The sequence below is a fragment of the Gobius niger genome (genome assembly GCF_951799975.1).
Source record: "Gobius niger genome assembly, chromosome: 7".
Classification (NCBI taxonomy): Eukaryota; Metazoa; Chordata; class Actinopteri; order Gobiiformes; family Gobiidae; genus Gobius; species Gobius niger.
Genome location: NC_136858.1, coordinates 20,077,357 through 20,093,484, shown reverse-complemented (window position 1 = coordinate 20,093,484; position 16,128 = coordinate 20,077,357). Strand labels below are relative to the sequence as shown.

The 16,128-nt window shown below is 39.1% G+C and overlaps 1 protein-coding gene across 1 annotated transcript in view; it reads right to left on the bottom strand.

Annotated features, from left to right (window-relative positions):
- Positions 1-16,128, bottom strand: part of arid5b (AT-rich interaction domain 5B) — a 63,904-nt gene that overhangs the window by 10,094 nt on the left and 37,682 nt on the right. Inside the window, exons 5-8 of the mRNA XM_079559525.1 lie at positions 6,939-7,105; positions 5,709-5,994; positions 2,466-2,518; positions 359-456 (exon numbers count right to left, since the gene is read on the bottom strand). Coding sequence (XP_079415651.1) covers positions 359-456; positions 2,466-2,518; positions 5,709-5,994; positions 6,939-7,105 — 604 coding nt within the window. The remainder of the gene's footprint in view (positions 1-358; positions 457-2,465; positions 2,519-5,708; positions 5,995-6,938; positions 7,106-16,128) is intronic.

The window sequence follows — 16,128 nt, the reverse complement described above, 5'->3', positions numbered from 1 at the left end:
GTTCCATAGTGGCACGTCGCTGATCAATGAATCCTTGAATAATTACCAAATGTAGTTGCGTGGTGAATTGATTTAGACTCACGAGAAATGTATTTATGTATATCATTATAACTGTACACTATTACAGAAAGTGCTTGCTTCGTTCTCACTTTATCTTATTAACTGTACTGTTGCCGCCCGCCTCCAGCACTAGATTAACATTCATTTCATACATAGTGGCGCAGCCTTATAAATAAAAGTGTGATATCTGATACTGCTGTGAAGGGGTTTACACACTATGGGCAAAGTAAACAGCTCCGTGCATATTACATTAAGCACAACAATGTGGCATATAATAACATTGGACGTCGTATCTCACCTTTCGTAGTGCCTGCGCGTACACGTAGCTGCGCTTGTGCTGCTGGGGTTCCCGCCTAATTCATCATAGACATGTTTCCACTGGCGGCGAACGGTGATCTGGAAGAAGCACACCGAAACATTAAGATTGATTAGATTAAAGCCGCACCGTGTACCATTTCACAGAATAAATACAATAAAACACACACATATTTCATTACAGACATTTTTACAATTGAAAAATACCTCTCCTAAGACCTGACTGTAACGACTAACATTAGCGGCGACATCTCCAGCTCATCTCTATGGAGATGTTGACCAAAGGCAGTGAAATTTGAGATTTAAATAGATTAGGTGTTCATCAAATCCATTCTTTGATAACCTACTGCAAAAATCAGAGCGGGTCATTAGGGGCATGTTCTGTATTGCAACAGTACAATCCAAAATGTTACACAGTGTGCCTTTAAGAGTTAATTGCAGTGAAGCTTTCCGTAGTCCCTCTGGGGGTAATGCAAGTGTTTATGGGATGATTGGGGGGTCTTTCATTTCCCCCTGGTGTCTCTGGCCAGAAAAACACAATTGCAACTTTGCTGCCAACGAGTCGGAGGCACCAATACACACTAATAGAATCACGAAGAAGAAGCTACAGGCCACAGGCTAACGGGCAAAGCTAACTGTGGGCTAGCGCCACTTAAACTGTATTTACAGCCAAGTTTTAATGAAAAATATAATCTCCATTGTGTACTTGGATGCACAATATCCCTCTCTCCCTTTGTCTTTTCTGTCAGCGTAGTATTTACTCTAACAGACAATTAATGAGTAAAAAAAACGCAACATGCTACGACATCTTATGGCCTCTAGGGGCATGTTACTTAGTACTGTTTTAAATCTTCAACTGGACTGAGTTAGTTGAGTTTAGAAGCTAAAAAGAAGCTTCGGCGAAACGTCCTCAACTCAACCAACTCCGTCCAGAGTTCACTACACTGAACACCTCCTGGACGACTGAGAGCCTGCACAAACAAATACATTAAGAATTGGTGCATTTGAAAGTAGTGTAGGTTGTGTAGGCAGGACAATGCTATTTAGGCAGTGTATCATCAAAATAAAGGATTTGGTAGAAAACCTATAATACTACTGTAGTCAAAGCAAAAGCGGCCACATCTCCATGGAGACGAGCTTCTGATGTCCCGCTCTCAGCAAAGTTATAAGGTATAAAACACAGAGGATTAAATGAACGCTTGTAATTTGTTATATATTTACTGCAGCGTGGCAGTGAGTAGTGGGTAACAAAAATGTAGCATGTTATATGAAGTTCAGTCTTATTTTATATTATCATCTGTAGGAATGCAAGCTCAAGGGCCGGGCGTCAACTTAAAAGTCTTCAGGAGGCACTGACTCGATTTGTTTCTCTGATGAATTTTTACCACGCAATTCTCATGACATAAAAAAAATAAAGTTGTGTAATAAAGTGCAAATGTTTCATACCCTAAATGTTACAGCAGATAATCTAATGCTTTAAAGGATATGCGTGCTGATTATGAGCTATATCCTGTTTATAGTCTGGATAGGATTTATGTTTGCTTTACGTTATAACAGATTGCTAATAAGAAACAGACGTAGCAATCTATTATGAATCACTGCATCAAACACTGACTGGAAACACATATGTTTATAGTGAGTAAAGCAATAGATGATAAGAAGCCAAGTTGAACGCCTCACACTTTCTGACCACTTAATGTGTAAAAAGCATTTACGAACACACTTCTGGGCAAACATGTGCATTTTGCGTCAGCGTGGACTTGGGAAAATATGAGCAATTTGACCAATTTCCTTCTGACCAGTGTAGAGCGGAGGAACATGTGTTTTCCACTCTGAGGGGGCTTCACAACAACAGAAGCGTTTGGCAAAAAAAAGTGGCTTACTTCTTGGGAAAACAAGTTCTGACCTTAAGGACAAAAGGCACAAAACACAGGGAGGAGGTGGAAGAGAGAGGCCAATGAGCAACATTTTAGGAAAGAGGGGGAACGAGAGTAGACAAAAGACATAACAGGCGAAGTGGGGGAGGCCGAGAGAGGCGTGGGAGGGACCTTCCACAAAGAGAACATATCACCACATATGTGAATACTTACCAACTCATATCCTCCCAGTCTCTGAGCAGCCTGAAACATGGTCCAAAGGTTGACTGTGGACAGAAGGAAAACAAGGCAGTCAGGGAATGAAGGAACAATCAGCTGCAATGCAAACATAAGCACTAAAAGAGAAGGAAAAATATTTAAAGAATTCATACAGTACAAACAGGTGTTTTTATAAACTCATGGCTTGTTTGTTTATATTTTCATAGAACAAGTACTTTACCCTTAAGATTGAAAGACGTAAAGAGAACAGTTTTTTGTAGTAAGATGAAAAGAACCTATTTCTAATATTCTTCGTGAAACCATGTAAATGAATATTGAATACTTGAGCAAACAGTCTGATAAAATAAAATGTCTCTTTCTGACACAGATTTGTTCACCTTCAGATTCTGCCTGCAGGTATGAATGAACACCATTACAAGCATCAAACGCTTGGCAATATGCTCATACGTCTGTTTGAACTAATGCAAATTAATTTGCATTGATTTCCCCATGCAAACATTCATTGACAGGCCAAATCAAAATAGTCCCAGATAATCTTTCCTTGTAAAATCTTTATTGTCTTGTCTGCGTCAACAATTCAGAACAACAAAATGTCTTATAACAAACAATGATGTACAAGTTTATTTGAGATTTTTCTTGCTCATGACATTTGTATTTGCTTTCTGTAACATCATTGTTTAACATTTTCATATGAAGTCCTATAAAGAAATAAAGGAGGACTCGCCTGGGAAGAAATCCATCAAAATTCAATCTGTGCGTACACAAAGCCTTGCATTTGTCAAAATGACATTTTCCTATCTCCGCTTCTGACAGCATTGATTTTTTCCTTCCCTCCTCTGTGCGACCGTTGTCAATGCACGGGTGGAATAACAAAGGGAGCAGAGTAGTTTTTTTCTGTTTGAACTAAGCACTCCGGTTTATTGTGCTTTGTGGCTGTAGAAACAGAACTATGGTCTATTTAACTGGCTTGTTGTGCATCGACTGTAATTATCACACTAGTGCGCAGTGTTGGGAGAGGAGATAAAGGGATAGAGAGAGAACATGCTTTTTCTTACATGTCTTGTCATTAGCAATTTCTTTTCTTAATTCTCCTCTATTTGGCAGGGGCAATTATCACAGAGATAAGGATGACAAAACAGAAACACAATGCGGCCTCAGTGTCACACCAATGGCATGGCAATTAGACAACAAGGCTGCGCCAGAGAGACAAATTGGAGCTGATGTTCACAATCACATGCTGATGCACAAGCACCGAGGCACAGGAGACGCACACACACCGCATCAAGGGCATTTACAACAGACAACCACACCACCTCCAACACTCCAATACTCCATCCCACATCTCTCAGCAAGTCTATACATCCGCACGACTTCAGTAGCAACAGCTGTACGGCTAAGTCAATATTAATACAAACGCTGACAACAAAAAACCCAAGCACGCTCACGCAAACAGGCAGCAGTATTTGTTATGTGTTCTTGTTTTGTGTGTTTGGAAAAACTGAAGATAATAGATACATTTTATACTATTTTCTAATTATGATCAATCATTCGATGATTCGATTACATTCATCGTGCTGGTGTACAGGCAATTTTGAGAAAGCCATACAATCCAGAGGACTTAAACCAAAGTTATTGAAGATCACATGACAGTCAAATGACAGATATGACAATGATTCTAACTCCAAATAAAGCTCTATTTTAAGGTGAGACTTGCAGTTAATTCGACCATGTTATAATTCAAATTGGATTTGGGGGACAGTATCATTTGGCCATTTAAGACGACGAAGCATCTGCTAAATCATTCGACCATCTGTTGTTTTGTTAAGTTCCAGAAATCTTGATAAAAATAATATTAGTGAAACGCTACAAAAATAAAATAATTTCAGTTTACATCACAGGAATGAGAGCGCTTTGATTTTTTAATACATTTGTAGCTAGTTTAAAAGGAATCAAATCAAAACAAATTTAGGGCTTTTTGAATTAATTATGTGCTATTTTGCCTTTTTCCCTTCTGCACATGCTGAGACGAGCTCGCTGCCAAGGACAAAGTTTAAACAGCATGATTTCACCATTTAATGAGCGCCTTGCTTATGATGTGTCTGTTTTTGAGATTCAAAGCATGTACTGTATGTAAAACAGTTGGCGTGCGGACCTCGACTTTATTCTGGGCTCAAACTGAGAAACGGCAACTAAAAATAAAGCATGTTGGGTATGTAATTCTCCCTCTCCATGCTCCCTCCGTCTCCCTCAACCACAATGACCTATTTAAGCAACAACATGTCGGTAATCAAAGAGACAGCATTGTCAAAATACTGTGGTGAGGTTAGCACGGTCACTACGGTCTACTTTTATTTTCTAGCTTCCAAAAAAGACTTACACTTACAAACAATAAACACTCTAACAATGAGGTCTCGGAATTTCAATCTATTTAATGTTCAGAATGTTCAGTTGTTCAAATGAGCTTATCAAAAAATAAAAAGTGGTAAATTTGAGAACCTCAGCATGATCTGGGAGACCTCTCTCCTGAGGCTTGCCTTGAGATCAAACAGCTTAAACAAACTCACTTTCTTGGTTAAAAAGCCTGAGAAGTGTCTTCTGTGATGTTTTCCTGCACGCTCATGCCCTGTGCGCTGTGCGCACTAAGTGCAAGCTAAGCATCCGACCTATATCAGAAATCTTTCATCTGCAGCAGACGACGTGTTTCCCATACATGTGATGTTCTTTCAGTGCGTTTAGAGGACGTTCTTGGCCTTCACAGGAAAGCCTTCTGACAGGAATGAGAAGATCCTCTGCCTGAATTAAAGCCAGTCACAATGTGCTCTGACAAGCAGCCTCTGGAGCCTTGTGCACAACGCAAGATGGGATTAGTCTTAACATAGACAATCATCACACCTTCTTCTTGTTGCTTCACATAGTAAATTATAATTTATTAAGCCCTAATAATGTCAGATAAAGTTTGTCTTTAGAAGCTCAACATTCTCAGGAGACAATGTGCTCTTACCTTGACTTGACAGAAAAGGTTAAAGTGAGTTATTCACAGATTGAACATGATTGAAAAAATGGTTTTAGTGGATGTTACTTCTGTAGCACATTTGCTCTAGATTTGTATTGCAAATAATGTACTTTAGAAATAGTTTCCATTTGTAAGTGTATTTAGAATTGCAGAACAAAACAGGCAGAACAAAGCAAAGTGTCAAAGTTTAAAATGGTCAGAGTATGAGTAGTTACGGTACTCACTTTGCTTGAATCCGAGGAATGGGATCCGCTCGATGGGCGTGTCCCGCTCCTTCATGTACTTGTAGAGCTCCACGAGGAAGGCCTGCTCCTCCGCTCGCCCCTCTTCAGACAGGTCCTCTTCTCCCCTCTCCTCCCTCTCCTCCTTCACCTCTCTCTCCTCTCTCTTCTCCTTTTCCTTGAGTCGCTCTTTCTCTTCAGGCGCACACTTCTTGCTGAGGTTGTTGGCCTTGTGTTTGGCTACTGGGGGTATTTTCCCATTGGGTACCACTTTACAACTTGGCTTGACCTATGAAAAAATGTTAAAAGTCAACAGATGACAATTTGAGCATCAAATGTTTTATTTAGATGGAGACGGGCAGTTTGGGTGAATAAATGTTCAGGTTTAAGCCCACACAAATATTGTACAGGGCACGGAGGCAGCCTCTCATTGATTGTCAATAGAGCAACTTCTCTTGTCATCACAGATTAGGCTTGACTCCAGCTTCAAGACAGAATTTGTGATATCGATTTAACTGTCCAAGGTCATAGGGATAACGGCTGAGAGAGGCTTTTAGGTCGTAAATTGCCTCCACTTTAAATATTGCAATGAATATTGGAAAGAAGCAACATAATGTATATCAATAAATAACATAATTTCTTTTCTACGTATTTCCAATAAATATCTGTGCTGGCACTGAAGTAAACACAGAGTAATAGAGCAGAAAAGGGCATTTGTCTAAACACTATTGAATAAGCTACTTCTTTAACTAAATTACTTGCAGCTTTAGGAGAATAAAGAAGCGTACAAAAAGAAAATGCAAGAGAGAAACAAATTATCTGGTTTAACAAAGTGTGAATTAGATATTATATCTTGTACCGAGGAACAGCTTTGTGCATTTAGATGGGGAACTACTGAGTCATGTTGCCGGTATAAAATAATAATAAGAGCTTCTATTATAGAACTGCATTATAATGGTATCTCTGGACATCCAGCATGGGGAAGCCACTGATTCAGTATTTTCATGGGCACATAGTGTTGTCAGTGGTGAGTTATGCAAAGCCTACCACCTACACCTGCTACAACTTCATTGTCAATAAAACATCAACAAACATATAAATACTTCATTAAAGGTTTTGGCAATACAATTAATCAACAATATGAACTAAATGGAAACACAAAACCATCTTAAACATAAATCATATTGTTAAAAAGCTACCTATGTATGATGCATTACACATCCTTTACATTACCTTTGTAGGCATCTTGTTTTCTGCACTGGGGTCCTGTATTGAGGCTGCCGTTGAACTCTGACATGGCACCGCTGATCCCTGGCCTTGACCCTGTGCCTGGGACTGGGACTCTCTCCTCTGCGACACCGACAGTTTCTTCTTTCGAGGTCTTCCTTTCAGATTGGGTGCTAGAGGAAAAATGAATACAGTTGTTTTTTTTCATAGTAGTACAGAAAGTGTTTATGAATGAGTGATTTAGGTCACTTAAATTCTACGCAGCTTGCCTCTGCATTAGCGTGCAAGATTTACATTTCTAGGCGATGAATTATGTGCAGGACTAAATATGGGTATGTACTGAGGCTATGACGGAAACATACACAATCAAAAGAATGGAATTTCACAAGCCCACTAGCCTGTAGCTAATTATTTTAAACTGGATTAGTGCGACATTGTACCAAACGGGGGAGCCGACTGCCAAACTGCTTCAATGCATAAGTAAATAATACCGTCCTCAAGTTCCCTCTCAGCTTGAAAACTGCCTTTAAAGTCAAACAGATGTTATTCTTAAATTCTGAGTGGATGTCATCATAACTGAAGACATACCTATTAACAACTGCTGCTCAGCTAAAAGGTGTGAGAAATAAAACGTACACACTATTCATTTGCATTTTTTGTTAATCGTACAAAGATGTCACATGGTTGAAAACTGCATTGTATAACCCAAATCGCCATAGCCCCGTTTTGTTCCCTACAGCAGTCCCACTCAACACTGTTAATTAAAAACACATGAACCTGCCTGATAGGGGCTCTTTGTTTGAAAAGCAGGCAGATATAATTGCTCAGTTCACATTACACACACAATAAAGTATTTAAGCTCCTCCAAGTCCTCTGCACACCCACGTTTATGTCAACCCGTGACTGTAATGTTACTTGTTGGCAGAGTGCCTTGCCTTAATGCAGCAACAAAAACAGAGATAAGCTCAATGGAAAAGTGGAGTTAGGACGAGGGGGAAAGAACAAGAGACATTTAAAATAACCGTGTTATGTTTGAGGCTGTGCTGCGCCAAAAAGGGCTCTGTGATTATCATTCCCATTAAGACAATACCAGGCATTAAAAAGGGCATGAATATTAATCGCATCTCCAAAATGGGACCCATGTATGAAGTGTGGAGAGGGCTGAAGAAAGGATTCTGGAGCACAACGGGACTTTCCTCGTTAAAATAAATACAAGTTAAAAATAAACACACAAAAAACTGCCTTACTTGCAGGAACTGTGAAAGAGGCGAAAAGATGCGTGGCACAACTGACAGAGTGAAATTAAAAGTCCTTTTTTGTGCAGAGGGACGCCAAAAATAAGTGCCTTACAAGTACTATCATATCATACTACATATAAAGTGACAAGAACGTTCAGAATCACTTATGGTGCCCTCAACTGCAATCTGAGTACTGCTGATTAAGATGCATTTATTATTAAGAAATAATAAATGACAAAACAAAGCAAATTATTTTTCAATAAATTAGATCATAAAACACTATCAGAGCCCTATACTGTCATCTAGGTAAAAAACAAACAAAAAACAAAACAAAAAAACACATAATATATGTCATATTTATAATATTTGGCTTTAAAATATAACTATGATTAAAGTGGGCAACAATGCAAACAGCCACAAAAGCAACCCAATAAGGCAACACGATAGCGATTCAGCAACATATCACTTGAAGTTGTTATTTTCCCCCACTGCTCAGCCGGAGAGAAACTGCTCCGGGAAAATTCCAAGGACATTTGTTGTGCATTTGTCATCCCTCTGGCATAAAATACGACTTTTCAACACTGTAATCTTTGCTTATAAGTGACTGGGTGTGGGTTACAGTTTTCTCCCATCATCTGTTATTGTGCCTCTCTTAATCCGCCATTTTCTAATTAACTCAAAGGCTTATAGAAAACCTCATTTACAAATATGCTGGTGTTTATTTTGTAAGATGAGCACAGTGTGGATTTACTGGAAAGAAACATAACGAAGCATTTACAGGCTAAGTGAATTTTGTTAGTGATCTTCTCATATGCCGTATTACATAAAGCCAAACCAATAGTCATAAACAGCACTACAGTATGTCAGCACTGCTCACAGCGAAATGTCCACCAGTCCCAGTGAGGAATTTGTTTCGTAAAGTTTATTCTACACTCTATAAATATACTATGTGAAAATAATATGACAAAGAGTAAGTTAGTTCAGTTCCAGAACGCATTACCGATGACGATAGAAGAAAAGGACATTTTTGTGCACCTTTCTCGCAAACCACATGAAGACAGATGGGTTTCTTGGTTACTGGGATGAGACTGTGGAATCCTTAAGAGAATCTAAGAGAATAAGACAATCTAAAATAATAGATCAAATAACAAATATGTAAAAAAAAAAAAAATCAACTCAAAGACTATAAAAGTTTCTAAATATAAAGAAATGTGAAAATACTTGAGTTTTGTTCCAACTGATTGATTTGTGAAATATTGGCTATTATGTTATTGCCTTTTGAAGGATTGCAGTCCCATGGTTATCTATTTTATTTCTTAATAATTCAGGGGGGTCTGTATTATAAGACAATGCCTTCATCACGCTCCTTTTCATCCATGTAATACTCAAATGTCATTGTAAGACCACAGTAAAACATGTGAGCAAAAGTACTGCACACTGTGTGCTGTATTGTGTGCATACTAGCTGTAACTGTTCCTACTACTTCTACAAGTGACTCTGTGCATAACTTCAAATCATAACAACAAAGAGAAGTGACTTCCTGTTTAGATCCAGCACGCCAAAATAAAAGCACACAGCTCGTCTCATTGATTCGTTCAGCAGGTACATGCAACACTACAAGAATAGAATTAAATACACAAATTTTAAGCGTTTTGTCTGTTAATAGTTAGGCAGAAAGAAAATTGAACTAATGAACTAATGCAGGGGTGGCCAACCAGTCAGAGACCAAGAGCCGAAATTTTCAACCTTGATCCTGTGAAGAGCCACAAAGGCACCGACCATTCGCGAGATTCCGGGGCGGTAGTCAATCGCGATTAAATAGAATGTGACCGTTTTATTTAATCACAATAAACTATAACTTTATGCCTTTTTCTTTTTTTTTTAAATAATTGTGTTAGATTTAATGGTTTTACTCCTCAACAAGATTGAAATACATGTATATTAAATGACATTTTGTGTTTCCTGTTCTGACTGAGACAGAATTAGATTATTATTATTATTATTATTTTTTTAATGCTGGGGTGTGTTTGTGTGTGGGGCCCTGCCCACTGAGCCCCCTTCTCTGATTCGCCCCTGGCCTGTGCGCTCAGTGCAGCTTCGTCCTGACTGGACTGTGCAGAGAGAACGCACTCTAGGCATAACGTTCATGAACTTTAACCAGGAGCCTCTGGAGGATTTGAGAGTCTGTTTTAAGTTGCATCTGCTACAGTTATAGCACGTGTGAAAGAAAAGTCATGACTTTGCGTATTTCCGCGTTACGATGTCGCGCTTCGCATCATATGCTACATAAGAGCTCCGCTTTTTTTCCATTTCCTAATTTTGATCTTTTTCTGTGAATATGAGGCCAAATTACATCAAATAAAGAGTAGCTGATCAGAAATCTGAAAAGCACAGAAGCTGATCCTAGTTCCACGATCTGCCTGCCTGTTGTTTAACCCACATCCCGCTTTGAGTGAGGCTGCACGGGCACCTTTTACACACCGCCTCGAAAAGGAGAGAGATACGAGCTCATTCATGTAGTGATGGAAACAGGGTCTGTAGGACTATGGTTGGATTTTTGGTCAAAGACTGTTACAGTTTATGGGAAATATTTAGGCCTACCAATTCTTTTGCAAAGAGCCGCATTGTATTAAACATCTCCAATCATGCAAAGAGCCGCACTCTGATTGGCCAAGAGCCGCATGCGGCTCGAGAGCCGCGGGTTGGCCACCCCTGAACTAATGAATAAGATGGTGCTTTTATTTTGGTGTGCTGGATCAAAACAGGAAGCCACTTCTTGGGCAGCGTTGTAATGAATCGAAGTTATGCACAGAGTCAATTACAACCACATATTATTTATTCATATTTTAAATGTATGTGTCAACTATCTAATTTATTTGTTGCTTTACTTTACTTTATTTTTATCTATCTATTTACCGATCTATTTTTTTCCCTTTAATATTCCTCTACAGTTGTCTTGTCCCACCATTGTGCTCGGTACACAGACATACATCGCACTTAGGGTAAACAACTTCTCAGACTGTGCATAATACAAAACATGTGCAAATATTACGCAACACAAATGATGACTTTATTGTTCATGGGCACTTAATTATCCTCTTAAAAACATGTGGCATCTCTTAAAAATAAACCCCGGTCACACCCAGAGAGAGCAGATCTGTTTTTAGTACAACACTCACACACAGAGCCCCCTGACACTCTACACGCAGTTACATAACCTGCCTGTTTACATTTCTCATCAGGTCAAATAGTGCTGCGTAAGAAAATGCACCAATTAGAGCCCACCGCTGCCGCATAACACGCAAAGACAGGGCGAGCAAATGAGTCTAAATTCACTCTTGTGCTAATTATCTCCAAAGGTCAAGGAGGGCTTTTAGTATTTTGTAGCAAATGCACACACACAGAGTCAAAAAGCGGATTTTTTTTTTTTCTTTTACCCCCTTGAGTTGAACTGATCACTTCTCCTCGTAGTCATGTTACATAAAAGCGGAGTCATCGTCTTCGCAAAGGAAATCAAACATGGCCGCTGTTCTCTGCGATTGATCTGTACAATGGAAACATGGACATTTATAGTCTGCGGAAAGCACATCACAGCGTAATGATTCGACCGCACCATGGGAGAGGGATGCTATATTTTTAACATCCTGTGGGCATTAAGGGCTTTTGTCAAGGAGACCGTTTAAGCGTCCACAATACTTCCCCTGGCCAGGCCAAAATTGGAGATGAAGTCAGGGGCTAAAAATTGCTTTGTGTTCAAACCGCACTTCCTTTTTGTTTCACACTGAGCTTTTTTTGAGACTATGATTTTATGATTGACAGACGGAGTGAGCTGTGATTCCCCACTGAAAGGAGAGACTCAATTTGGGCATATTTGCCTTTAGATGAGCTTTTCTAAACCAATTTATTGTATTTACTTAATTAAAGGCTTACTGAATTGCCCTTCATGAATGCAATGCCTCTTTCAAATGTCATTCAAATTTATTTCTTATTGGTAAAAAGGACCACCTTGATACCCAAACAGGATAGCAATGTAAAAAGTTCAGAAAAAATAGAACAAGGGAAAACTAAAATTTCATTTTGGCGTATATATTCATTGAATGGAATGGATTATTTGGATAGTGCTTTTCACATGGCACAAGTCACCCAAAACGGGGTCTTTTGTGAATTCCATACATTTCCCATACAGCTACAGAAAAGAAAACGTCTATATGAGCCTGTAAAAAGTGCACAATAAAATGAATAATTAACATAATAATATATTGTTATTATTATTATTATTATTATTATTATTACTTTTATTTCCTGCTTTGTGAAATATAAAAACATCAACATTGTCCTAGAACAATTCCTCCAAACTGTTAAGAAATTGAATCAACTTGAGAACAACATCCATTGTTTAGGTAAAAGTATAAGCTCAGTGAGTTATGGCCCTGGACAGCTACAGGACAAGCGGAGTGTCCATGCAGAGGCGTATAGACTCTTCCAGGTGAGGGGTCCTCTCGGGGGTGTGCATCCATCACGTCTTGTCACCGAGCGTGGCCCCTGAGCTGTGGAAGTCACAACGACTGGAGCGGCGATGTGCACAGCCTGACAACTTGATCTGACTGCAGATTTACCAAACAGCAGCCTAAGAACTTAGCTCACTTACATCCAATTAAATACGGTGCTAACACCTCTGTTACGTTGCGCTTGCTGGATGTCTGTGATGATATAAACTAATTACAGACGGCCCGGGAAGGGTTCTGATGGTTCGGTGAGTCAACAGAGGAGAGCCACAGGGAGCTGCAGCAAAATGGACTGATTGATTGAGAGTCTGCCGGGAAGAGAGACGACTGGAGCACGGGTGTGATAGATGCTCCACGAGATAACACTCACAACATCGACTCGTATTCAACATGTACTTCTGTTCACTTAGAAAATGCAGATAATAAGATATTGCCACAGACGGAAATTAAACTAGATGGATAAATTATCACTTTGATGCAGTGTGATCTGCCACGTTTGACAAACAGCCTTTTGATCATTATCCAGCTCTGGGTGGATCTTTATGACAGAGAAATGGACCTCTCTTTACACTCCGCCATCATACAATCAATAAATACTGCCACACATCAACTAACCAGCAATAGCAGCATATTACAGTTAAAAATAAAACACATTAGATTATTTAATCATAACAAAAATAAACGATAGAATGTAAAACCTGTGCTCTGACTTACCAAGGTTTATTTCTCTGAGAAAAATGTAAGATGGATGAGGCTTGAATTTGTTTCTTTTGTTGTTTGTATTTTGATGTCATGCCAGAGCTAACAGTGCTGAGTTCAATTACATGATGGACACTGTGAAGGACAAATCATTGCAAAAGCAGTAAATGAAAACATTCAACCAATGAATAAAGACAAGCTGCGAAACTCTGCTATGAGTCATGCCAGTGTTTGAGCCCATAATGTTTCACTTCTGCTTTCAACAAATTAGACTTCTTTATGAAGATTAGATCATCATCCACATGGTAAAAAAAAAACTCCCATTTGGGTACAACTGAATTTCTTTTGAAGAATGAGGTCCAAGTTCAGACAGAGAGGTGAGGGTGGGGATAGAGTCTGGACAAGCCAATGCTGAACATGTTTTGACATAGTTTGTTCCTGCACTTGGTTGCAAATTCACAAAAGATCTAACACCCACTCAGCAATTATCAGCACGTCTGCTTCCAAAGGTAACAGTCGTGTTGCAAAACATGACATTTATTGCGAAGTACAAGCCCCCAGGCAAAAAAACAACAGCCGGAAGAGAAGTTTCTCCATCTTATCTTGATTTAGGAGCTACATGACTCACTTGTACTGTAAATTTGTAAATTGTAATTTTGCAATAAAAGCAATATGTCTCAAATACATACAACACAAGCTGAATTTAGTACTTTCACCAATCAGCGGTTAATGTGTGTTAGTGCTTTATTTTCTCATGTAAGTATTAGTATTTTCTCCACATTACCGTATTTTCCGGGCTATAAGTCGCACTTTTTTGCATAGTTTGGCTGGGGGTGCGACTTATACTCAGGTGCGACTTATATATCAAAATATATCATTTCACATCTGTTATTTTCACCCTGACAGCCACTAGAGGGTGCAAAGGGAAACGGTGCAGAGCAGTTACGCCTCCATGCCCAGGTAGTTGTCGAGGCTGGTGCGACTTATACTCCAGCGTGACTTATATTCCGGAAAATATGTATATTGACGACAGTTCTTGTCTGTTTTTTGTGTTTTGTTGGACCTCAATGAATTACCTTTTCATATTCCATAAGCATGTAAAGTTTCTATTCTAGTGTATTAAGGATGTTTTGAATTTTGTGCCTGTTGCTTTTGTAGCTATTCTGTTAAAATAAATAGTTCAATAAATCAAATTCATAAATTATCCAAGCATATTTTATTCCTCCAACACATAACTCATGTTGCAACAATAGGCCCTCAAACTACTCCGTAACTGCAGCAGAGTACCATCAGTAAAACAGGCGGCACATTGAGTCCTTGGTGACCCCACACAGTTTGAGGTCAAATATGTATCTGGCTGAGTGGAGAGGAAGGATCCCCGGAGATAAATTTGTAAATGAGCCTATACCTGAGAATACGCCCACCACAGACAAAGAAGGTCAGACGGTTCGCTCGTGCATACAGGGATGTACTTCCACATGTACTATAAATTTCCTGCAGTCTATTAGATCATTGGCACTCACAAATTTGCATACAGGGCGAGAAATATGGAGAAAATCAAGCGCGCAAACAGACTAATTAGGGAACACAACATCTTTTAACTCAGGGGACAAGCTTTAATCTATGGAGCAGTAAATGTCTGATCATTTTAGACATGGGGGACAGGAGTGAGGCGAGGGAGGAGCAGAGAGTTTGACAGTGACGGACAGCTGAGGACATGTCTCCACACTTCATAATACAGCTCAGGTTTCAAGGATTATTACACTGGCGGTTTCTGACCAGTCATAGTCCTGAAGCAGAAGTTATGTACAAACTAGTCTATTTTTACAGAAATTCTAGCAAATGGCAAGTATAAGGATGTGGTTTTAGATGTGTTATTTATGAAGATTCAGTTCATTGTTCACTTTTGAAACATGTTGAAAAATTCTAAATCGAGAAAAAACTGAAACATGAACTCAACTCGGCGCACAATTACAGTTAAGTTGTGTAATTAGAGTTATAATTTTTTTTGTCACTGTAAAACACAATCTTATTCCTAAACTGTCCAACACACAAACTTGCAGTAAAAATGAGATGAAAACGTCATCTGAAAATTGTTTAGTCGACAAGGGAACAATATTTTCTGTCCTAATACACAAATATTCCATGATGAACACTGTCATCTGTTGTCTTTTATACAGGACCAGAGGGGAGCGTGACTATCACAGAGTTAATCTATTAGAAGCAATCAGTCCAATATTATATTTAAGACAGGGCAGTATGTTTTTTCTGAGATGCTTGTCTGAATATAAACTGTTCTGCATGTAATCTTCATGCACTTATCCATAAAAACAAGCACAAAAGAACAGATAATGCATTTGAATAGTTGCTCAGTGATTCACCCTGGTGTAATGTTTACCAGGGAGGTGCAGTTCACCTGTATAGGGTTACACTAATAAAAAAAACAAGCAATGTGATTAAATGTCATATCTGCGCTTTAGTCAAATCAAGATGTTTTCAGATCACAAATATTGCAGCCTTAGCAATTTTCTAATTGCGACCGTCAAAATCCCAATTTTGTTTTGATTGTGAATAATTACCCAGCCTTGTTACAAAGTATCTACATAGATTTGACGCCACAATCTCTCCATCATTCCGGTGCTGACTGTGGCTGTCTTGGCGTTTCATTAATATCAGCCTTTTCTGACGGGCCCATAATTCTCACTTTGTCACATGCGACAGTGGAGTTATTCTTCAGTTTCTGCGCTTCGGGCC